The sequence below is a fragment of the Sebastes umbrosus genome, chromosome 11 (assembly GCF_015220745.1).
Source record: "Sebastes umbrosus isolate fSebUmb1 chromosome 11, fSebUmb1.pri, whole genome shotgun sequence".
Classification (NCBI taxonomy): Eukaryota; Metazoa; Chordata; class Actinopteri; order Perciformes; family Sebastidae; genus Sebastes; species Sebastes umbrosus.
In genome coordinates, this window is record NC_051279.1 from 4086628 (window position 1) to 4112235 (window position 25608).

Sequence of the window (25608 nt, forward strand, 5' to 3'; positions counted from 1 at the left end):
CTTCATTGTCAAACTCTGAAACTTTGATTTCTCTGTAGTTATTGTACACAATGAAGGAAAGTAAATATTCACATTTGAGGAGCTGCATCCAGGATACAGGGACGGTTTTATAAAAATATGTTTTTGCTCCAACTTGCCTACTTCAGCTTTAATCAACCAGCTCCAACTACTACTGAGTCTCTGTCTTCAGCTATTGTTGGCCTTACTCACTGCTGTTCTCCAGCTCTATAGATATCACTCGCTTGCCTTCCCCTACCACCGGAGGGGTCATGCCAACCCGCGCCCAGATGAGTTTTCAGGACCGCGACCACCCCCATCGAGCGTCCTCCAAAGACATGTTCTACGTATCACGCCCTCCCTTGGCCCGATCCAGCCCGGCCTACTGCACGAGCAGCTCGGACATCACGGAACCAGACCCTAAGGTGAGTTTTACCACACTGACTCGGGGAATCATCATCCCATCCACTAGGTCTATCTTTACCAAAGTGAGGTTAGTATGACGTGCATGTCAGTCATACTGCCATCGTGTGATCGAGGCTGTAGTTTATCATGACATCTGCTTTTTTTCCACTGATTCACCACGCAACTCATCCTAGCGGTATTTCCTGGGAAATACTTTGAGGCATTCCGATATCCAGGCCTCGCGGTAAAAACACCCGCACCACCCTCACCCATATCATCCGTGGCCACGTAACATACATAATATCAGGGGGCACAATAGCCTCTCACATCCCTTATTATTAGGTGCTCAGTGTCAATAAAAGCGTATCTATGATGGACCTCCAGGATTCCCGAATGAACAGCGTGTCTAACCTGCAGTCGGTGGACATGCTCAACTCCTCCCAGGCCTCCATCGCCGGCATGGGCAGCTTCGGAGGGCTGAGCAGCGGAGGCGGTGGCGGCCTGGGGTCGGGCCTGAGCAGCCAGCTGCGGGCCGGTGGGAGGTTGTCAGCTGGCTCTGGCGGCTCCAGCATGTCCGGCGGCCTTCGGCTGAGCCAGCTGAGCCAGATGGGCACCACCACCGACTCGCTATCCCAGCAGCAGCAACAGCAGGCCGCCGCCATGCGCTACCCGCTTTCCTTCCAGAATCCCCTCTTTCATCTGGCGACCGCTGATGGGCCTCAACAGCAACAGCTCCATCACCAGCACAGCCGGGCTCAACCTCCAGCACCCCTGCTCCTGGCCCCAGAGCCCGATCCCTCTCACCAGACCTACATGCCACAGTTCGCCCATGGGGGGTTCTCTCGCAGCGAGGACCTGTCCACCCTCAGGACCAGGGACGGTCACCTGGGCCAACCCAGCATCATCCACTCACACAGCTACAGTGACGACTACAGCAGGGCTGAATATGGACGCAGGCAGATGTCCACGCATGTGCAGGTACATGTATGTTCATTGTATTCTCGTGACGTCTTGAAGCCACCGTGTGTAGATTTTTATGTCACTTTTAAATTATTCTGGTGGCATTGGGGCTTCGACTAACGTTCGTTGTTATTGTTGTTTAAAAAATCTATTCTTTTTTCGTTTGATGTCTAAAACAATTGAAAACATTGAGAAATTTTCCAAGGAAATTTGTGATGGTGACCTCTTCAGGTTGTTTGTTTCGTTTGACCAATGGTCCAAAACCAAAGATATCCAATATACAACAATATAACTCCAAACAAAAGCAGCAGTTCCCTCACATTTAGAGAATCTGGAGCCAGATAATGTTTGTTAATATTTCCTTTGACTTTAGCTCTGATTTTCGACTCGTTGACAGTTTATGGAGCTCCTGGACAAAAACCCCAGATCGGATGCAAATCTGCGTTGGCTCGGCGCTCGCTCATCGGCGCTCGAGCGTTAAGTGTGAACTGTTCAAAGACACATTCCAGATATGTAACAGGTTAAATATCTGGACCTGTCGGGGAGTCTGTCAGGGAGCTACAGCCAATGTGAGACACGGATTGAGGGGAAACCTGGCGGAGGGGTCGCCGGTAACAATAAGAACTTACTGTACGTGTTGCATTTCCAACATGGACCAAATTTGTTGTTGCACCTAGGATGTTGGATGTTTGCATGAATAAACATAACACAGTGACTGATCTATATCTAGGAGAAATAGTAAAAACGTGTGGAAACAGGATATTTTGTGAGCGTGTGTTCCAACGACAACATCAACAAGCATGACTACGACCGTCAAAGCAGTTATCAGAATTGTTGCAAATCAACAAATAATAGTTAGAGCACTATATAGTTTGTATGATGTGGCATTTTACAGAAGAGTTAAAATGATGAGTTATTACTTGATCAACAGAAAATTAATCAATTAACTATTTTGATAGTGAATAAATTGCCATTTTTCCAGTTTCACAGTTGTGAGGATTTGCTGGTTTTCTTTGTCTAATGTGATGGTAAACTGAATCTCATCGGGTGTTGGACTTTTGGTCGAACAAAACAAGCAAACAAAAAATGTCACCTTGGCCTCTAGGAAGTTGTGATCAACATTTTTGACCATTACCTGACATTTTATAGACCGAAAGATTATCAAATAATTGAGAAAATTGGCAGATTAATCAGTAGTGAAAATGATCGATAGTCGCAACCCATTTTTGACCATTATCTGACAGTAGATAGACAGGAAACATGGGAAGAAAATGAGGGGGATGACGTGCAACTGAAGGGACTCATCGATCACTCAAACTAGACTTCCTGGATCGTATTTCATTGGCTCACACACCCAACCACCACAAACATTTTTTTAACACAGGGCTGTTTTCAATCTGACTGAAGATCAAAGTAGCGCCATCTGCCCCAAAAAGAACTGAAATAAAAATGAAAGTGCTAACGTATATTTCCTATTATTCTTCCTAAGGATAACCTCCAACAGCAACAACAAATGATGGGCATGACCTCCCAGACAGGAACCTCCCACTCCTCCCTGGCCGCCACGCCCCCCACCACAGTCCAACCTATGCGCCAGAGTTCTGTTGCCCCGCCTCCCTCCCAGCGTGTCAAGTCCCAGACCTCCCATCAGCTGTCCGTCAGTGCGGCCGCTGCACCTGCTGCTCTGGCTAAGACGCGACCGCCGAGCGGGAATCTCCTCCAGTCGCCGGAGTCCGGCTACGGCGGCAGGCAGCACGGGCCCCGGCAGCTGTCCGTCAAAGACAACACTGCCCCGGGCCTGCCCCACCAGCAGAGCTCAGTCAGGGAAAGCCAGAGTCCACAGGGAACCACCAGTCAGAGCACTCAACAGTCACCACAGCAACAGTCTCAGCAGCAGCAGCAGCACCTGCTCAAACCCACCATGAGCAAACAGGTAACATCTGCACGCTCTGAATTCATTTTATTCTCTTCATCCTTCCCTTTAGCACTCCTCTCTATCGGCACCTGTGCTCATGACCGTTTCTGAGCAATGGGCCTCATGCAAGAACATTTTCGTATTCGTGACTTCAGATAACGGTGTAAATGACCTGCGTAAACACGATGAATGTCACCTGTGCATGAATGAGAATCATAAATAATCATAAGTATCACCCCAATTATACCATAGTGGGGATGTTAATAATTAAACGTTAACCGACATTAAGAATTTTGAACGATTAATGCTGTCGGTTAAAAGAAAATATTAAAAATAAAATAAAAAGCTGAGCAAAACTCAGAGGAGCGGCTTGTCGCTGAAAGGAGAATAGCTGGTCCACCTTAACAGCCCACCTTAAGTGACTCTGAGATGGTGTTAGACACGCGTGCTTGACTCGGGTCTTGAGGAGTTGTAGCATTTATTCACCGACAAATAAACTGTACACACACACTGCACTGCTACGTTCACAGCTACAACGTTACTGATAACTTCATACTCACCGCTGTCACACACACACGCAGTCTGTCGGACACTCGCTAACGTTACGCCAGGCAGACACACAGCTGACAACCTCGCAGCTAAACTAAATGATGTGGTGGAGACTTACCAGGAAAGTGGCTGAACGTGTCCTCGACAAAACACGCAGCATCGTGGCTGCTATCGCTGTTTGTTCGTTGCAGCCGGGCGGCTTGTTAGGCACTACAACCTCAGCACCGCTGCATGCAACGCACTAAAGTTGTTAGTTAACGGTTAATCATCGATTAACGGGTCGGTTATCGGTAAGAAAAAAATTCAAAATTAGTATCCCTAATATAAGGCTACACATCCTGCCCCATTCATCTGTCATCTGCCAATATATCAGCACGCTGTCTAAAGATGCTGTCTAAAGACGCTCTCTCTGACACGCATCCAAAAGAAGTAAGTCAGCCATGACGTAATTTATGTCGTTTTGCAGTTTGAGATGTCCATATTGATATTGTAGTGTTATACAATAGCATCAATGGCCAATTTAAATTAATGATGATACCGTTAGACTATATGAATACATTTAGAATTATACTATAATATGAATTGCAGAGTCAAACAGGATAATATCAGCATAATTAGGCTTTAATAATCAACAATAGTAGGACTTTAAGTCACTGTAATAGGACTTTCAAACTCAAAATTGCTTTAAGCAATGAAATATACAATCCATTAGTGAAAAACGTAGGTTTGGATGTCAGCAGATTAATTGCACATGGCTCCTACGGCAGGTCTGGACCACTCGTAAATCGCGTTCGTACCTAATAATACGAGAAAATTGGTGAATGCGGCAAGTTCTCCTAAATCACTCGTACAAGCCACTTAAGAACGAATCTGTTCGTACGAGTGGTTCTTGCATGAGGCCCAATGTGTGTGTGATGTCAGTTACTGTATTTGACTTTTAACGGCACTAACCATGTCAGGAATAAGGGCTTGAATCCCACCAGGGTCCAGATCAAAATGTATGAATTACTCATGCAACTCTGGCGCTCTCTGCATATAATCCTGCAACAAAAAACAAATTGTTGTTATGAACTCATGTTCTCATATTCAGTGTGCTGGCCTTTCTTCCCAGGGCTCCCAGGCTCCATCTTCCCTCAATCCCCCGACCCCAGCCAATGAGCGAACAGTGGCCTGGGTCTCCAACATGCCTCATCTGTCGGCTGACATTGAAAGTTCGCGGATTGACCGGGAAGAGTTCAAACTGAAGGAGTACTCAAAGAGCATGGATGAGTCACGCATGGACAGGGTAGGTATCACTTTTGAGTTTCAGAATTGCCCTTCACATAAAAACAAACACTTGTATTCCTGTTTAGAGGAACATTGAGTCATGTCTATCATTGCTGAGCAGATCTGGTCTTAACACAGAAGCCCAGAGGTCTCAAACAGTGTGGAAAACAACAAACAACAACAAATCAGTGTTCGGTATATTCACCGTACATCATCCTTCTAATGTGGAATATTTTTAGGTGGTTTTCTACTTTCCAGTTTGTCTTGTAATGATGAATGTGCATAAAGAACTTTCAAATCCACTAACCACTAAGAAATCAAGGCATGTAAACATTAACCCGGTGCCCTCTGAGACCCGCGGGATTGCGGGCGATCCCAGCTGACTTTGCCGTCTTTCAGATGCTGTAGCAATTTCAGTTTTAGAGATAGAGTGAAGGTACAGATATCATATGAAACTAAAAAAAACATAGGGGATCCATTGGTATCATTCTAGTTTGTTGTGAAGGAGCATCTCAAATTAATCTCCAGGTTTTCCCCAAGCTTTCAGATGATGTACACCACTTCTATGTGACATCTACTGTTGACCTGCTATCTCCCCCTAAAGATCCTCTGCATTCCCCTAAAAGACAAAAAATGGGTCTATTGTGGGTCTCAGAGGGTTAAACCTCCCTAATTTAGCATTCTCTCCATTCCTCTGCCTTAGGTAAAGGAGTACGAGGAGGAGATCAACTCCCTGAAGGACCGCCTGTCGATGTCCCACAAGAAGCTGGAGGAGTACGAGCGGAGGCTCCTCACGCAGGAGCAGCAGACCAATAAGATCCTCCTACAGTACCAGAATCGACTCGACGACAGTGAGAGGAAGCTACGCATACAGCAAGTGGAGAAAGACTCCCAAATTAAAGGAATAATTAGCAGGTAATTGGAGGCTGTTGTTGGGATGGAGGGCAAAAGACAGCTAAGACGCCATATGGTCTTTTATAGGGAGGCCATTGGCGGGCCGCATTGGCTTTATCTTTGTATATTGTGACGCCTTCGATGAATAGACTGTATGAGTTTTCTTCCAAAATATGTGGAAAAAGTGACTCTCAGATAAAGATTGCTAGCATGAATTAAAAAGCTTCACCATGCTTGTGAGGAATAAGTGGAAGCTTTGGTTGACACGCTACAACTTGAGCATATTGGATTCTATTTAACACGAGTGGAACACAGACTTGAAGCTGCAATGTTTTTTCCTAAAATACATATATTGCATACTGGAATAGGACTCTATTTACAGGGGTTGCTGTCTTGCGAAGAATATTGGAGAGTAGGAGGTTGTTTCAGTTTCATTAAGTACTACAGCGCTGGGATCAAGGCAGGGAGCTGTACTGTATATTGAAAGCCAAAGCTGCAGACATGTAACGAGTGAAAAAATATATGAGAGACTAATTTAAGGAAGACAAAGATGTATATTTTCTTTTGATAAGCGTGCAGGCCATGTTCCCTTGGTGGTTGGTTCTTTTCAGCTGAGTTAAGCTGGACAAAGGAGTCTTTAATTGTTCTCTAAGCTCTTTATGTAGCGAGATCTGCCATCGTAACATGGTTCACTTGTTATTCAGGAGCATCATATTTGGACGGCTTTTGGAGAACTCCAGCTGAGTCCTAATGTGTTTGAGTGCTTGTGTGAAGTTGTAATGGTGCAATATTGGAGCGCAGTCTTAGTTTTTATTGATTGACCACAAAATTAAGTAGTGGACGGGTAAAGAGTGGGTTATTGATCAGTTGTGTTCAGGCACGAAAACCAAATGTTTGCTGTGTTTTAAGGATTCCTGGAGCGTTTTAAGTGTGACTGCACATTAGTTTTATTTATTGTGGAAAGAGTTCAGATAAAAAGGCTCTGTAAGGAAAAGAGCACAATATCTTCTTGTTTACATCTTATAAATAGTCTGTGGTGCAACTGAAGGGTGGTTATCTGTGACAGAGAATATTGCCACTTCTAATCCACTCCAGGAAAGAAGACATGGAATGAAGACAGAGACAGTCCTGCTCGTCTTTTATGAGGAAACATCTTAAACCTTGTATATAAAAACACCCTTAAACCAACCCTCCCATATCCTTGTGCTACGGCACTCATCATCAGCCATTTTTATGAGCTTTTAACTGGATCAACGGGATCATTTCAGATGATTCCATTTAGCTTAATTTTCAATTGACTCTCCCACAAGATTGCACCGCAAAAGCACAAGAGGATTGAAAATTAAAAAAAAAACTTCAGAAACATGTCTGCACTTTTTAAAGCAACACATTGTTTTGGACCTTCAGGCGCAGGACTATGGAAGACTACAGTTTATTATTAGCTCTTCCATTTTAAATCAAGGTGAACCATGAAGGACTGCTGATGTATCTTTCTACATGGAGGACCGATACCTCTCTCCTTTTTTTTTACATTCATACAATGCTATGGTGTAATATGAAGAGGGGAGAAAGTCACAAACGATGATGAAGATTCAAGCATGATGGCATAATAAAGGAAATATGCCACATCGTAAAGAAACTTTATCAGAGCACTTAAAGCCAAACCATTGATTATTGCTCCCCTGGAGTGCCAGCTTAAAGTGAATACAGTAAATCTGCTGCACACATACAGCATAGTGTGCAGGAAACTGATATCTCCAAGGCGTACACGTGTATCCTGTGTGACTTTTATCATCTGACCACACATGGAAGAATTAAGTAGCAGATCTGGATGCTTCCAAGTCAGTTTTACTCACAATTCACTGAGCCAGACCATATCATCGAACGCATTGCAAGACTTGCATTATCTGGATTTGAATTTGAACGCATGTATGAGCAATGCACAGAGAGCAGAAAGTGTGGACGGACTCCGAAATCTTAGTGAAATGACAAGTGTAACCATAGCCTTACGTTATATTTCATCTTAAATTGACTTTTATGTTAAATTTTCACATTCAGAAGCATTACAGTACGTCGATGCAAATGCAAGCTCAGGTTCTGCAAAACGGAGCGCAAGTGATCCTGAATTCATGGCTCCTTTGTAAAAAGTCTCTTCATCTGCAGAACTATAAACACTTAGCGTCGTGTTTCAAGTGTCCGAGATTTTCTTTCAGAGAAGCCTTAACGTTCTGTGCATAAACTTTACTTGAAGCTCAGAGCAAATCCAATATCTGTCATTAGACCAGATATACTTTTTGTTCTTCAACAACCTAATTTAACAACACGGTCTCACGGGAAGGCGTATAAATACCACGACATTACACGGACACTTCGCGTGTCATTTGTACGCCAGCAAACGTCCGCAGGCTTATGCAAGAAGTAAAGTAAAAGTAAGTAAGTAAAATACGTACGGAAACAACGTAACACAACTACGGAAAACACGCCACTGAAAACAAAGCAAACATCACTAACGTAACTTGTGGTACATGTTCACAGCCTCCGTCCTTTCCACGCTTCCCATTCATTGTGTATGTAAGCAGCCGTGCAATGCGTTCTGGTAGCGTGGCGATTCAAGAGACGGGGCGTTACGTTGGCCGCTCTTCATTTGCATAAAGTTGAGGTCCAGGCTACTTTATGCTATTTACGCCGCCTCTGGAAACTTCCTAGAAACTTTTAAACTAACCGTTGTTGATCTAAAATAAAGAGATTCAGCAACTGCATGGCTCATTTCTCGCATAAAATGTTGTCAGAAACATATTTCGGTGAACTGTTTTCGTGATATAAGAGAAATTCCAAAACGAATGGTGGTTCCGGTTGGAAAGCTGGGAGCAGTGTGTTCGTCCAATCAGGTGCCTAGTGCTAGTGGCAGCCCATCAAGCGTCCAATGCTGGGAAGCGAGGCGATCGCTCATGATTAAAAAAAACAAAACATGTACCATTACAAAAAAAATCACCGGTCAGCAACGGTCTCAAACACCGGTCTCCTGGTTAAAAGTCTGGTGTTTTGTCGGACACATCCACCTCCACACCCGCCTACCATAACTGGTCTTTCTCGCTTTACTACATCACTAAAAAAAATTTACGCGAGGAATAAGGTTGAAAAAAAACTCTAAATCCACAGTGTTAGATGGGAAAATGTGCCGACGCTACATGCCGTTTCTTTCTTTTTCGAATAGTATTTTTGCTTGGAGTGCACATCCCTAATGAGGAGCGGGCGACGTGATGGTCTGTCTCTCGAATTGCGCCGCCACGCTACCAGAATGCATTACACAGCTGCTTACATAGACGAAGCGTGGAAAGAACGGAGGATGTGGACCTGTACCACTACCGTAGCATTTAATGGATGCGTTTACATTGCAGTCAGTGGAGGAGACATGGCGTACGAATGACACACGGAAATCAAGAAAGGCGTACTTATTGCTCGCCAAACGCCTTGCACATTATCGTGGCATTCATGCGCTTTTTCGTGTGAACGGGCTGAATTTAAACCAAAGCCAAATATTGAGTTTTAGGTACTGCTATGTTAAATCCACTGGAAACACTGAATCCACTTTAACTGTAGCACTTGTATCTATATTTTTTTTCTTCAGGGTAGTGATCCCATTAGTTGGCTACAGGCTCTTAAATTTATTTATTTTTTTTGTTAAAATATTTTATTGCATTTACGTAATTCTAAATATAAACTATTTATCTTCCCCACGCTGTTTGCTGTGAACTGAACAACAGATTTACGGTGAGTTTGCAGTCGGGGAAAAAAATTAAATGCACCTGTCATAGTAATAATCTATTTTTAAGTATAATCCATAGCATATTAAAGTCTGTGATGCAAGAGCCATAACAATAATGATATATGAAATATATATATATATGAATTCTATTGAGAGTGAGATTATAACTATTTTAACCTTGCAATAGCTAACTTTTTAGCAGGAGAAGCGCAATAATAGAACCAATCTGTGCTGTCTGTGCAGATGCACATGCAGGATCCTGCTGAGGTACAGTATATCGTATGCATCTTGTGTACATAAAGAAACAGTAACTTCCTGCCAAAATCTTTTACCAGGTGCCATCCACAGTAAACCGAAATAAAAAAAAATAAAGACTTGGATTACTGTAAAGTGCAAAATACCACAGAGACAACATGACAACAATGACGTGACTCTTTGACAACAGTATGTTCTGCAAAGTGTGTTCTTAAGTTCTCAACTTGTTTTTGGCTTATCTGTACGGTGTTTGTGAAATTATCTGCATTTAAAATGAAAGACTGCAATGGATATTATTTATTAATTAAAGCGATTTGTTTCCTTATATCTGTATGATTTTGCTGTATATGCTTGGTATGCCTTTTGACCCGCAGTCCGTCATTGGTGGTGTCCAGTGACATGGTGATCAGAATAGTTGTTTAAGAAAGTTAGACAGTACTTATGCAGTTACAGTATGATTTAAATATTATTATTAAAAGGGCAACCATATTATTTTTCTTTCTCCCTCTCCAGAGATATATTAGATAATATTCTGGTGTCAGTATATCCGCCTCTCTTTTGTAGCAAGAATATATTGATAGGCTGTATAGATTGTACTACGGCAAAAACTTGTGTTTAAATCTTGCAAATGAATTCATAGTGGTGATGAGTTTTGGCTTGATGTGTGTGTGATCAATATCGGTCTGACTGACATGGCTTGTAGCAACAGCCAAGGGTTTTACACTCACCTTTGTACAGACCTGTGTCAAATAGTTGCAAGTAATTCGGGTTGTGGGGGTCTGCTGCATGAACACCTATCACATGCTGAGAGGTAAGTTTTCAGTCAAAGAAATTGATGTTGGAAAAGCAAAAGAAAGTATTTGCAGCTGCTGTTTGATCCAGGTCTGTTGTTTCTTTCCATCAACTTTCCATCCTATTTGACACCTTTGTCTCTTGCCTTTTTTCTCTGTAGCAAAATATTCAGACATTGTGACCTCATGTTGGTAGATTCACACATTGTTTTGACTTACATGTACGACTTGACCTCAAAAAGCACACTACTTGAAGTACAACTGGATATAAAAAAAGCTTATTTTCTTTGTAACATATCACCCACATGAATCATTGTCTGCCTCTTGAAGTCATGTCAGAATCTTAATGCTGTATACCCATGTTACATTCCATTGTTTTTTGGGACAGTGCTTATATCTCTGTGTGTGCTTACAGTATGATTGACTCTTTTTCTTTTCTCTTCTTTTGTAAAAAAAAAAAAAAAAAAAAAAAAAAACTCTCTCAACACTGTACATTATTTATGGAATAAAACATCCAAACACTTATGTTTGAAACTTCACCTGTGAATTTTCGTTCTTTATTGTCAAACATGTGCCTCTCTGTGTTGTGAATAAAACAATATGAATGTGCTGAAAGTAGCCTTTAGTGACACGATAGGACTTGATTGGTGGTTTATTTACTCTGCATTGAAACATGGTGGCGATTAAATGTTGCTGTCAGCTATTTCATTGGCTTGGCGGCTTAACGAACACTTGATCTTTCCTGGTCATTTTACCCAGACAAATTTACATGAAGTCTTCCTTCGTGCGCTATTTTAAAGGGATACTTACTCTTACTGCTGTAAAATCTTGTAAAACAGACGGAAAGTCATGAAGGCAACCCAATGAAATCATGTGAATTCAAACTAACTTCTATTTGGCATTTATCACCACCATACCAATGTTCCCAGTTTAGCCAGTTGGCTGTGTAACGTCAAGATACTCCTGTATGAGAACTATCCTTGAATGACCCTATTCGGAGCACTTGGATAATCACGGGAGCTGGGAAACCTGCATTGTCTGATGGCTCATGAAAACTCCCATCAGTGAGCTCATATCTGCGAGCGGAAGTCTTTGAAATGATTAGTCAAAGGCTTTTCCACCATGTGCCTTGGTCCAGTCCATATTACATTAAGTGGGCAATTCCCTGGGGATGATCGGGATCTGTTACTGAACTGTTCGCTTCAACTTAACCGAGCGTAATTGTCCACAGTTGGCCGTAATTGCGCTTTGAAAACACCTTAAATGGAGCAAAAAAAGGCTTTGATGAATCCCATGGGGGGCGAAGAGAGAAAAAACGAGGCTCCACTAGTGAAAATTGGCAGTGCCTCAGAAAGCATGGCTTGGGTTACTGCTGCTCGACATTTGCATGGGCTTAAAAGATTGAGCAGATTTGAGATAACCAAGGTAACCAACATCTTATCACTGTGGTGGTGTTGTTGAGACAGATGTTGGAGATGCACCTGCTCAACTTCTTGTTAAGTATCATCTTGGATTCATAATACTCCCTCTCTTTCTGTCAACCTCTCCCCACCCCGTACCCCTTCCTCCCCTCCCTCTCTCTCTCTCTCTCTCTGCTTCCAAGACTCATGGCTGTGGAGGATGAGTTAAGGGGAGGACCCGTGATTGAGCCAAAAACCAGGATTTTCGCTGATCAGGTCTGTGAGACTGCTTCTTCTCTCGTCGAGTCCGTACGATGGCCCGTGCTGTCTTCTCTCTGCTATCCACCTCTACCTCTCTTTTCCCCCCCTGCTACTGTTATTATTTCGTCTGCTGTGTGAATGTGGTCCCTCTTGATTGCCTTGACCTTGTCCCTGTGTTTGGGTTTTGACTGCCATCTGTCTGCCGACATACCTGGGAGCTTTGAAGATCTGTGAAGAGCTGTGTTGCTGTTTGCATTCAGCTCAAGCTCTAGACTCTAGCTGGGCTTGTGAGCGTACCTCGGTCTGTGGTGATGTTTCTGTCAAATGTTTCTGCCGAGCATGTCGGGGTTAAAACTCCTTAAACCTGTTTCACACTATTCGCTCAGGTTATTGAACAGCTGAGCCCCAGATGCTGCGTGGTGTTGGTGGTGGTGGTGGTGGTGGTGTTGGTGGTGGTGCTGTTGTGTCTTCAGGAGCTTTCCTCTTCAGTGGTTTTCATTTCATGCTCTCAACCCGCCCCATTTCTTATCCTGTCAGAGTGAACTAGCCCACCTCCAAGCATGACTCATGCTGTAAATGTAGTGTGTGCGTGTGAACATATACTGTATATACATATATATACATTATATATATATATAATATAATATATATATAATGTATATATATATATATATATATGCATTTGTGTTTGACGAATAATGCTAAGAATGGAAGAGGTAATGAGAGCAACCACTCATGCACAGAGACTTGGATGTTTATCCAGATCAGTTTTTTTAAATGACGACCCGACACTCTCATATTCACAATGAAATAATCTTTTTTTTTTCCGTGATTGTCGCCAGCGGTGGTGGAAGAAGTACTTTAGATCTTTTACGTTAAAGGTACTATATGTAACTTTCAGAAAATCCTTGTTATCAATGACACCTGTGGCCGTTGAGTGAACTGCAGTCAGCATCCTGACATCTCTCCACGTCGTCCATTAAGTTAAGGGATAACGTACAGCGAGCCGGTCATTGTTGTGAAAGAATCCCCGACCTGTCTCTCATCGCCCTGAAGGGGTTTCTTTCACAACAATGACCCACTAGCTGTACATTATCACACTTATTACACGGCTACTTACTTAAGAAATCAATATTTTGACACAAAAACGGTCCGCCAGAGTCCACATCAGAGCTGCGCCCATAGCAACGGTCTGCTACACACATAGCAACGGTCTGTTATACATAGCAACGGTCTGTTGTACATAGCAACGGTCTGCTATACATAGCAATGGTACATAGCAACGGTCTGTTATACATAGCAACGGTATGTTATATATAGCAACGGTCTGTTATATATAGCAACGGTCTGTTATACATAGCAACGGTCTGTTATACATAGCAACGGTCTGTTATACATAGCAATGGTATGTTATATATAGCAACGGTCTGTTATAGATAAATTACAGACAGCATAACGAGAGAGGCAAGACACTCGGGAACGTGTATAAACGTCATATCCTTTTGGATTTTTTTTCCTTTACATAGAAATCAGTCCACAGGCCGTTATAGGCAACTGAGAAAGTCGGGGAAGGTCTCAGTTTTTAAGTTACATTACATTCCGTTCACACATTGGCAATACAAAGCAATTAATATACTATCTTTAAGTAAAAGTAGCAATACCACAGGGTAGAAATAAGGGCTGCACAATTAATCAAAATTGTATTGAAATCCCAATATGGCCTACTGCAATTTTCAAATTGCAGAAGGTGCAATATTTGTTAAAGGTGAAATGTGTGTCAAAATACCATTACCATTATTATTTTAAATAAGTAATTAAGCAGACACAAAACACTGTTAATTTTGGGGAACAGGGCCTAGTGGAAAGGGAGAAAGTAAGTCTTTTCACAATGGTTATAAAACATCCAGGAATCATCCCTTACTGATGCCATGTGTGGGGTTTTCTCATAAATCTATTGCTGTGAGTTTATATGACGCATTTTAATGCTAATATTAGCCTTCAAAAAGCTGTCAAAGTGCTCAAATAGTATCCCCACTTGATATGTTCCTTCTTTCATTTGGTTGTAATTATGATTTTCTTCGTCAATTAATGGCATGAAAATTCAAAGAAACGCCTCACGGTACATTTCTATAGTCACCCATCAAAAGGGAGGGGAAAAATAATGAAACATACCAAGAGGGAAGAGCTGACAGAGCTATCACACTGATGGCCATTATTACATATAATGTGACAATTATATATTCTGAGAAATCCCACAAGGCTACACGTAGAAAGAAATATATAAATATATATTCAGCATTGATTATATGAGCACAAGTCCTCACTGTTACTGTGCAGAGTAGTTACCAGGATTCTGTCAAGGTTACCAACGTAACCTGAGATCAACGAACACTAACGATTCATTTTAGTGTCAATTAATCTTTCAATCTTTTTTTTCAATGAATCGATTCATTGTTTGGTTTATAAAACATCAAAAAACTGTAAAAGAAAAAGCCCATCACAGTTTCTTACAGCTCAAAATTACATTACGTTAATTGTTTTGTCCGACCAACTGTCCAAAACCCAAACATCTTCAATTTACTATCATATAAAACAAAGAAAATCAGCTAATTCTCAAACTTCAGAACCTAAAATAGATAGAACATTTATCGTTTTTGCTTTATAAAACCCTAAACAATTAATCGATTATCAAAAAATAGTTTAGATTAGTTAAATTTTCTCGTTGAAGCTCCACGTTGCATGTTCCTATAAGTATTGTGTTGTTGGGTGCCAGATGGATAAAGTTTGCAGTGTAGGACGAAGAAGTGAGTGCCATAAAGTGTAGGCAATTAGGAAAAAAGTATGTGGGATTTAGTGCAGATTATAACAAAAATAAATAGATAAAAACAAGAGAGATTTAGTGTAAAGAGGAAAAAAAAATCAGGACTTTTGGACGCCCAATGAATCACGTTGAGTCATTGTTCCTTGTCAGCAAAAAAAGGTGTTGTACCTGTTTTCTGGGGGAGTATTATCATTCTGTTTTAAAAAGTCTGTGACACAAAACAATTGTTAAAGAAATTAAAATAAATAGATACCTTTTACTTTGGCAACATCTTCTAGTACGAGGCTGAAAACAGATACATGCCTTTACACTGAATTAAAGTGAATTATTACATTGAATCACTGATACCAAACTCTATTCTTTCTCTATTAACAAGTAAAATAATCAGTTGAAGAACTAAATAAATGAATTGTTAAACTGGCGTGTGAGTCTGTGAAGAACCATTAAGAAGAGAGTTAACATTTAGCAGCAGCATATGGCTTTATATCTACCAGGGACAATTTAAGCTCCAATACTGCCTTGACAAAAATGTTTATTGGATTACAGAAGAGAGCAGCGACCTGCTTAACATTCAAACTGTGCTGCTGGAGGTTATCTGCAAGCTGCAGGGAACCTTCAGTGTTCAGCTGTTTGAAGGAGCAACGTACAACTACATTTATAGAGTCCTTTATTCCAAGATCCTTTACTCAAGACATCTGTACCATGTTTATACCATATTTAAGATACTTAAATATAGTGTGCTTCTTACGTTAAAGCAGCTGAAGAGAGACAGACTGACAAATCTTTCGGGCGTTCTTTTCAGGATATGAAATACCTTAATCAGAGCATAGAGACACAAGCCATTGGTTAAAAAGATGCAATAAAAAGTGAACTAAAATCTGACCTGAGTGGAGGAATCTTTGTGTGCAAAAATATAACTACTGCACTGCAGTTTATAACAATAGAAAAGCCAATATATACACAGATAACGGTGTTAAAACCAGTGGGAGCTACAGTGGAAGGTAAACATCTGGACAATATAATGCAATTCAACACAAGCAAGACCATGCTAGTAGCTCTGTGAGGCTGTGCTTAGGAACAGTGGTGCTTTGAGCTAAATGCCAATGTCAGCATGCTAACATGCACATAATGAGTGTGTTCCAATCCGCGTACTTCTGTACTTACACTTACTACTTTGAGTGCATAAGTGCGTTCACATTGGGAAGTACGGCAAAATGCAGTGCACTCAAAGTACCCGGATGTTGTACTCAAAACGGTCAGATCGTTGAGTGTGGAACGCTGGACACTTTCCACACTCAACTGTCGCCATCTTGGCTACGTAGCGGAAGGGGCGGAGCCACGACCACTATTCAAACATACGTAGATAACAGAATAAAACAATACAATACGTAAACATACCGGTGCATTTCCAGCCAACGGGAGGACACATCGTAGGCGTAGGCGACGATGTTGGAAACGTAATTTCCACTCTGCTTTCATTTTTTTTCAGAAGATATTTTGGCGGGTAGCGAGCCGCGGTCAAATGTTGCGATCGTCATTTCCGGTCAGTGCGCCGCAGAGTATTCGATTTGAGACGACCCTACCCCGTTGAAATTTACGCAAAGTGCACTACATTGAAGTGTACTTCTGGAAGTACGTGGATTGGAACACACTCAATGACAACATTAACATGCTGATGTTTAGCAGATATAATGTTTATCATGGTCATCATCTTAGTTTATTTGTGTAAGCATGCTGCAGTAACATTTGCTTGTTCAACCCAGTGTGATGAAACTGAGCTTCACTGGGTGAGACTGGTGCACCGGTAGCAGCTGAGAGAGGGAGCAGTAAATGGGAGTAATAGGGGAGTGAGAGGGGAGAGGCATGATGCCATTGTTTCCTCAGGCCACTGCTACCAGCTTCCAAAACAACACCCCGCACTTAATTAGGCCTAACACAGGTGCAGGATGCCATAATCTGTGTGATGACTACAAAATAAACATTCACTGCAAAAAAGTTGACTTCCCTCCAGATATTTTGAGATTTCACAACTGCTATTAGCAGGACATGAATGCACTAGCGACTACTGTATGAGTAAATAAAAGTACACTTCAGCAACTGGTGATAACGGCCAAATAATGTAACAGGCTACCTGCAGCTCTTAAAAAGCATTAAATCCCATCAAAAGGTCTTGAATAGTTTTTTGCCTGCTGTTGACAGTAACATTAGTTTCTTTATGTGGTTGAGTGCTGTCGGGAGAGACGATACACACCTATAAAATACAAGTGAGATTGGTGCAAACAACGGTGGATTGTGCGTGCAGGAAGGTGTTGAATCCTTTTTTTTGTCAGTCAGCAGCATCAGAGCTGTAGAAAACTATCATTACTGTAGCCACAGTGGCTAGGAAGCATATCAACTCCTACTGTAGGTGGAAGCACAGGTGGTTATACCTGCTGAGCATTTCTGCCTGTCGCATCTCCGACGGTGCCACTGGGCCGGCTGCAGGGTCGACAGCCGGGATCCACCCTTTACTGATGTTTCGCTCAATTAATCCAGGAACGTCAATCAACAATTTAATTGTAATCAACTAGTGTCAATTTGGTCAGAAACTTAAATTGAATTAATTCATCACGTTAATTAGTTAAAGGGACTGTTAACAACGACACCTGTCCAACTTCCGTCAAAACAGTGCGGCGACACACGTCAGCTAAAAGCACAATATCACTCTATATTTCAGCTGCTTGGCAGTAATGTTAGCTGACCAGACGAAGGTCTCTCCATGAATCAATGCTGATCCTAGTGTTGGCTTTTCCTGCCTCAGCCTCCCGACCGCGGCCGGAGGGAACAGGGGAGACACCGGAGTTTTGGTTGGAGACGATAAAGTTTCTCGCTGCGGAGCCCCGTCGCTTCACAAGACACGGGAAACCTCTGTTTACAGTCTGTAAACAGTGTTGGCCGCGTCCTCCGACCGCGGCCAACACTGTTTAACAGACGGGCTTCACTAGATAGAACCAAGAGGTTTTGGTGCTTGTAGTTTGTGTTGGAGTCTGAGTCTGAACAGCGTAGCTACACATGAGCGTGCATGGGACACCGACCCAGATTGATTTATACGTGTAAGAAGTTACAAACAGTCCCTTTAAATAACTAAAATTAGGCCTTATCGTCCCTACTGGTTTTATCGTCATGCTTTGGCTGGTATGACTGTGTAAAATGTATTAAACTGCATTCTGTGTATTTAAAAATATTTAATTTAGTGAACACGGCAGACACCCTGTGTAAATATGGGAGCAAAAATATTCAGCAAAATTGGTTGAAAATATAATAAAACATGTTAATCCAATGAATTACATCATATTATTACAGTAAGAAATTATGAATTTTAATAGGGTTGGAATTTATTTTATTTGATGATGTAATAAAATTTACTAATAATTTAAACAAATTATTAATTCATTATGAATTGATATTGATAGTTTAAGGCAATCAGTGCCAGTTAAACAAGTCAAATCAGGGTTTTTTTATTGGCAGTTTCTGCACATTATCAGTTGTTGTTTTTTACATTTAACTGTTATATTGATTATTTGTAGAGCCGTCCTTTAGATGTCACTAAACTTTGTGGACTTTTTGTTTGATCAGCAGCTATCAGTGAGACGTATTTAATGAGGAAACGACTTCCTGAGCTTTCAGTGACATTAATCATCTCAATGTTTCATTCATATAAGATTTGACTGCGCTCTTTTACCCGTACGTATCGTTGCAACTTTTTAATGTTGGTCATTTTTGAGTGTGAATGGGATGTGGTGTGTGTTACAGTCAAATGCTGAAATCCTATTCTCTGTTATTTATCTGTGGATGTTTATGCAAATATAATTCTGGGTTTTCCAAGAGTGTATATATATTTATCTTCATAGAGTAGATGATTGCATGATTGCATGTTCTTTTTACGCTTCTGAACCACGAAACATGCAAGATTCAGCTTTCCAAAGTCGACTGGATTAATCAGCTGCTTTCAGATGCAGATGTCGTTTGGAGTGCACGATTGAACGCCTTTTCTCTTTATCGTCCTATAAGCATGATTTCTGTTAATGATACACAGCATGGCAAGCTGCTTTAACGCTTTCAGGCTGTTGGGTTGTCTGATCATGTTGTGCGTGAATGGTTGCCGTTATGTATGTGTATGTAAATGTGCGATAGTAAGCATTTTTATGTGTATTTATGTCCTTGTTTTCTGTTAATTTTTTTGTTGTACATTTGTGTATGTATTGTTTTGGGTGGCTGTTGATTTCCTCAGCTTCCTCCTCCTTCTGCCTCCTGCTTTCAATCCTCCTCTCCTTTCCTCTCCTCTCCTCTCCTCCTATGTTGATGAGATACGGTGATTTCTCTTAGGGGAGGCGTCAGTCCATCCTAGTGCAGCCCCGTCTCGCGCCTGTCCCACCGCGAATAACCAGGTAATAAACAAACCGGCAAACTCTCACTCTCCATCCATAACCTGCTGCCTCTTTTCACACTTCTACTGTTCTCTATGTGCGTCCCTGTCCATACGCAGCATCCTGTGAACTCACTGCAAGCCAACACACTGACAGCCCCACTTACTTTTCCATTTATCTCTCAGGAAAAACAAAAGAGGCCTGTCACAGAGTGTTTGGACAGAGGTTACTTGAAGGGCACGTCTCTGTGTTGAAAGAGTGAAGACAAAACATTTCAGAGATTTAAAGCTGCGCTAAGAAACTTGGCAGCGAGGGGTGTTCATCTGAAATATGATGTCTGAAGTGTCGTAACCATAAATCATTTAATACAAAGTCGGTGCACAGCAGCAGGCTGACTGATCACTTTTCACCCAAGGATACCAAATGTACTAGAGAGGCTGGAAATTGAATGTAGATGAAATATAACTTTGGATTGAACATTGCTGCCATTTAGAATGATTTGTTCCGAAAACAAGAGAGGCTGTGTTTAATGAACTCGAGGCAAACTAAGGCGAAGAAAGACTCGGTCTCTGTTTGTAAAGTGTGTTATACTTTCAGGAGACAGCTAGCTAAGTTAGCTAACTTCTCAGCATAGTTACAGTTATAGTGAAGACCCACTAAAGGAGGGCGGTGTGAAGTCAAGTGGGAGAAGCTATTTCAGGCGCCTCCGGAAGTAAAAGTCCCGTTCATTTCTCCCATAGATGATGTTACATGACTCACAATTGGAGCTCTTCTGTGGCTTGAATTGGCATGACACGCTCCTGGTTGAGTCATCATCATCAGTGCAAAAGAATAACAATTGACCCTTCGCTAAGCCCCGCCCCCCACGCCGCTGCATGGAGCCCACACTGTCACTAACTGCACTCCCTGCAGAAATATTATCTCAGGAAAAAAGCGATTGCAGAGAGGCAGATAGAACGGTGTAAAATATGCGTTTGAAGGATATATATCAGGATGTCAAACTGATTCAGCCGCGAAAACAGGTTAAAAACAGGTTAAAAAGATAGAAGCTAAAGCCTAACGTAGACTAACGGTGTTCTGTACACTTTTCGCCCTTCAGCGCACACCAGGGATTACTCGTCTGTTGTTACAGCTGCAGTGGGTAGAATTGGAGCAAATATGATTAAAAAAAGTTATTCTTATAAAACGGTCACTATACCCTGAAAGTAGTACATGAGACAGGTAATCTGAAAAAAATGATGTGCCTCTGTGTCCTCCGGTGCTCCTAACGGCATCTGCAGGATTTCACAGACCGGAGGAAAACAACCAATCAGAGCTGATCTAGAGTCTGCCGTCCAGCTGCCATCTATGAGAGCCGGCTGCCAATCACTCGCAAAGTCCGATCAAACGTTCAAACTAGGCATCCAATCATTATCCATGATCCCAGCTGACATTGGGGGAAGGCCAGACTATCACAGGGCAGACACATGGAGACGGACAACCATTCACACTCACATTCACACCTACGGGCAACTTAGAGTCAACAATTAACCTGCATGTCTTTGGACTGTGGGAGGAAGGAACATGCAAACTCCACCCAGAAGGTGCTCAAACTAGGCAGCGCTGATCAAATATGAATCAATATTCTGTTACTGTAATGCCTATTTCTCTCCTCAAATGTTTTCAGAATCATCTTGTAGTGTACTGTTTAGCTGTAAAATTAGAAAGTTTGTGACCGGGCAGCCATGTTGTGAATAGTTGAGGAAATAACAAGCACCGCCCACCAGCTGGAGCACAGCCAATAGGAACGCTCTCTCTCTGAAATGACCTGTGATTGGTCAAAGTCTCCCGTCACGGGCTAGATTTTCTAAAGCCTGAAAACAGAGCCATGAGGAGGAGCAGAAGTCTAGTTTTCACTGAAAGGTTATTATGGAATTCTTGAAAGGGGGAACCGTAGATGACACACATCAATTTTATTCACAACCTGGAAGTATTTATTCAGCGATCGGCGAAAAAAGATCACCTGCACGGAATATAGTTAGTGTATGTTGCAGATCACAGCGTAAAAGTGAACCAACAGATCACCTGGCGATCGAGACGGAAGGCAATGAAATTAGGAAACAACGCTGTTCCTGTAAAGTAGGTAATGAAGAAAAGATGATTGGCCAGTCTGTGTTCGAGGGGCGGGACTTAGCGAAGGGTCAATTAACAACCATTTTTTCCATGCACACATCTTGCTTAATGCAGCTTTAAAGTCTCTTCTTCTCTGACAAATGAGAAAAACGTGTAATTTCTGCACAGTGATTGTATGAAGTAAGATTCCTTCTCCTTCAACACCCAAAAAAACTGACCACAAAAGGGTGGTGAGCGGATGGTTTTGTTGTCACCCTTCCAACACAATACCCTGCCTTCTAGTATCCACTGGAAATATTCTGCGACAGACCTCGAGTAGGGAGTTTATTTGAATTATTTGAGATGAATTAGTTTGCTTTTTTCACTTCATGTTGACCAATGAGCATTTTACACGCCTTGGCAGAAATACACAGAAGTACTACAGCAGCTTCGACCTTTCTAATGTCTTTTCAAAAATATTAAACATCACATGTTTTGTGTGTGACTGTCGCAAACCTCTGCAAGTGAAAATGCCATCGCTTGTTCACACACACACACACACACACGCACACACACGCGCGCACACACACACACACACACACACACCAACAACCGCACAGAAATATATATTATCTCAAATGATGTTCACGTCATATACGGAGACCTTCCTGTAACTCTTTGCATTGGGTAAATCGTTGAAATGCAGAGAAATACAAAATAATCAATGAATACCATTGATTCTTAAGCTCCGATATTTTCAGATGATGGCATTTGCAAAAGTTCAACTCAGATTTTCATCACATTTAATAGTCACCTCATTTTTTTTCACTTGGCCTGGGTTAACTTTAAATATACTAAACATTATCTTAATAAACGATAATCAACCATTGAGTGAAAAACATACAGTATTACTGTTTTATGTACAAACAGGATGTCGATTCCCTCTGGTTCCTACAATAGCCCAATGACAATAGGCTTTAGTTACTTAATTTTTAATGAAGAATTGTTACTTTCTGCCAAGCAGCTACGTAAAAAAAAATCTGAATTTAAAGAGAATACACACAATCACATGTTTTATGATTTCATAGACTTGTGTCCAGAGTGATTACCGTTCTTGGTGATAAATCTGTCCCAAAGTCTCTGAAACATTGTGTGAATTCTCCTTTAATATAGATCTTCTTTTTTTCTCCCTCGCACACACAAACATATTTTTGTCCCGCTTTGGTTTCCTACACATGAACTTCACATTTCCACTCTCCATCCCTCCCAGCACGCCCTCAGATAAACAATGGGAATTATGGGAAATCTCCGTATCTGACCCAATCCTTCCCTGAAGAACACTGATTAATGTGCACATGTTTTTTTTTGTGTGTGTGTGTGTATTTTCTGTGTCTTTCAGTGAGTCTTTGTTTCTGATATTTATGTGTTTGCGTTTTTGGCACCTGGGCACATTATTTGGTTGAATGGTGGCCACGTTGTTTATGGTGCGTCTGAGGATGTGTGAAATGTGTTTTGCGTCCGAGTTAGAGCTCTTTCACCTGGCAAGCTATAGTCCTCTTAAGCCATACAGGGGGTTCCTTTAATTTAACCATATATAAGTTGATTAAACCAACACTGTGAGAACGATTTTACAGTTTGCTCTATAGACATCCACGATTCAAATTGATTGGAGATTGGAGGAGATGGGTAAGAGCCTGTGTGTGCGATATCTGCATCATTACTATACACCTAACATTTCAGTTCTCCACTAAGTGTTTTGTGTTTCTGTCTCCAGTACCCCACAATTTTCATTAGCATAAAAAACACTCTCACACCAAGCTGTAATTGAATGCACCAAGTAATCAAACACCACAGCCCACAGAGAGTGAAGCAAGCTTGGTAAGTTTTTAAAAAAGGATGTCAGTAAACATTTTTGCCATGTCTTTGTTCGGCTGCTTGATTTCCTGAGTTTAATAGACATGTGTATTGGTCTACACATGGACATTAAACGACACTGTCGGTCGTGTTTGAGAGTAACGAAACAAGTGTTAGTGGAGTCGTGTTACTGGCATCCTGTAAATGTCCACTGTAGCTGTTCATAGCACCAGTTAGCAGCTGAAAATGTTTTCATTCATTTTGGTTCTGATTGAGAAGAGAAAAGGCCCGCTAATTCACATCCAATTTTGGGGTTTTCGTTCTTCTTTTCACTTTTTCTTTTTTCTTTTTTTAAGTGAAATGGAAACACCTTCCACTCACAATGGACACACTCATCAGACAGTTTATCCAGTGATAATTTCAATCCTTTTGATTCATTTTCTCTACTGGATGCAGACCAAACTATCCCTCCTACTTCCTGTCTCTCCCCTCTACAGCACGTCATTCCATCCATGTGACAGTATTTCATACTTCTTGCATTAAAGTGGTATCTAATGTCATGCATATATTTTTCCAAAGTTTGATAAACCTGAATTAAATTAGTATGCACATATTTCCAAGCTCTTTTAAACGGCTCTGCACTCGTCATACATTTCCAGTGAGTCTCTGTAATTATGTCTAAACACCACACGGCAAGATAAATCAAATGCAATTATTTCAAGAGGTTCTAGAGGTCTGATGGTAAAACTGTGATTTTTCAGCTTTCAAAATGCTTCTATATTCAAATCATCTTGCAGCAGCTTTTGGATGCATTAAGCACCATTATGAATAGAGTCCTCCAATAGTTGTCTATTGGCACAATAACCCAATTGTTTTCTCTTCCCACTGCTCCCACACAGACGTCAGTGAACAAGACTGGGAGTGAAGGCTTTGACATAAACTAATAATATAACTAGTCTTGCATTGCTGTTATTCGGCGCCAATGTAGGTAAGAAAAGATGGCAAAACCAAACTTTGACTTAATCACTGATCAAAAGCTCCAACCCAGGATGAATGCCCATGCAGCAGCTCATTGCTATATGTGCTCAGTGGGTTTGGGTTAGACGTTTTGGTCGGTGAATTGAACAGGTTTGGATTTCCTGCCAGGCTATAGGGTGCACCTTTATCTTGCTTTTTAAATTTGGTGCTGAGCTCCTTGTGGCTTTTTGCATGTCTTTAGTAGCAGGCTGATGCTACAGTATGTGCTGTTAAGATGTTTAAAGAAGCCATAAGTGTAGAGTTCTTCTAGAGTCTTTAAGTTAAAATACTTTCCGCTGCTCGCACATTTACATAGAAACTTATTGGACGTGATTTGTACTCATTGGCAAAGAATGACACTTTTCCTGACACCTGATAAACACTCCTTGCTACTCATCCAAAGAGGATCACGACCCTTTGACCTCAAGAATTTTAATTCCCCCTTCATCCCCTCTTTCCCTGTGTCCCTTTTCCTGTGCTGCCATTTCTATTGGTGTTCGTCATGCATCAACTTCGTAACTCATTTGGCTCTCTCTGTCTCTCTCTCCTCTCTCTTTCTGTCTGTGTGGTTCTTCCATCCCCGTATCACTTGTCTTTTATTTCTGATTCCTCCTTCCTTTGCTTCTGCCATTGCTTTTACATGTACTCATTCCAACCGGTTCTTTGTATTTGTCAATGTTTGATGTTTTCCCACTTCCACACAATTGGACCACATCCCTTCTCTGGTGATTTTCCTCCTTTGTCCTCTCCCCATCTTTATCTCACTATTCTTACTTCCTCCCACACTCTCACACCTCTTCAACATGTGATTTCTCCCTCTACATGTCACGTTATCTGCCTTGATTGGACATCTACCTCTACAACTCCTCACCTCCCTCCCATCGTTCATTGAATGGCCTCTCTCCTACGACCATCTCTCCCTGCTCCCACTCCTCTTTCCCCTCCCCTCTCTCTCTATCT

The 25608-nt window shown here is 41.6% G+C and overlaps 1 protein-coding gene and 1 long non-coding RNA gene across 10 annotated transcripts in view; one reads left to right on the plus strand and one right to left on the minus strand.

The window, feature by feature from the left end:
• Positions 1-25607, minus strand: part of LOC119496459 — a 28383-nt gene extending 2776 nt beyond the window's left edge. The window contains exons 1-3 of the long non-coding RNA XR_005208717.1: positions 22380-25607; positions 14583-14586; positions 14434-14444 (exon numbers count right to left, since the gene is read on the minus strand). This is a non-coding gene — a long non-coding RNA (uncharacterized LOC119496459). The remainder of the gene's footprint in view (positions 1-14433; positions 14445-14582; positions 14587-22379) is intronic.
• The window catches only part of syngap1b (synaptic Ras GTPase activating protein 1b), a 178255-nt gene that overhangs the window by 147011 nt on the left and 5636 nt on the right, over positions 1-25608 (plus strand). For 4 of the 9 annotated variants that reach the window (XM_037783746.1, XM_037783750.1, XM_037783748.1 and 1 more), the window contains 7 exons: positions 224-422; positions 787-1380; positions 2852-3295; positions 4938-5111; positions 5796-6007; positions 12402-12474; positions 19646-19707. In XM_037783746.1, the coding sequence (XP_037639674.1) occupies positions 224-422; positions 787-1380; positions 2852-3295; positions 4938-5111; positions 5796-6007; positions 12402-12474; positions 19646-19707 (1758 nt within the window). Of the gene's footprint in view, positions 1-223; positions 423-786; positions 1381-2851; positions 3296-4937; positions 5112-5795; positions 6008-7081; positions 11338-12401; positions 12475-19645; positions 19708-25608 lie in introns of those variants that run through there. The other 5 variants (XM_037783747.1, XM_037783753.1, XM_037783749.1 and 2 more) reach the window with 5 other exon arrangements.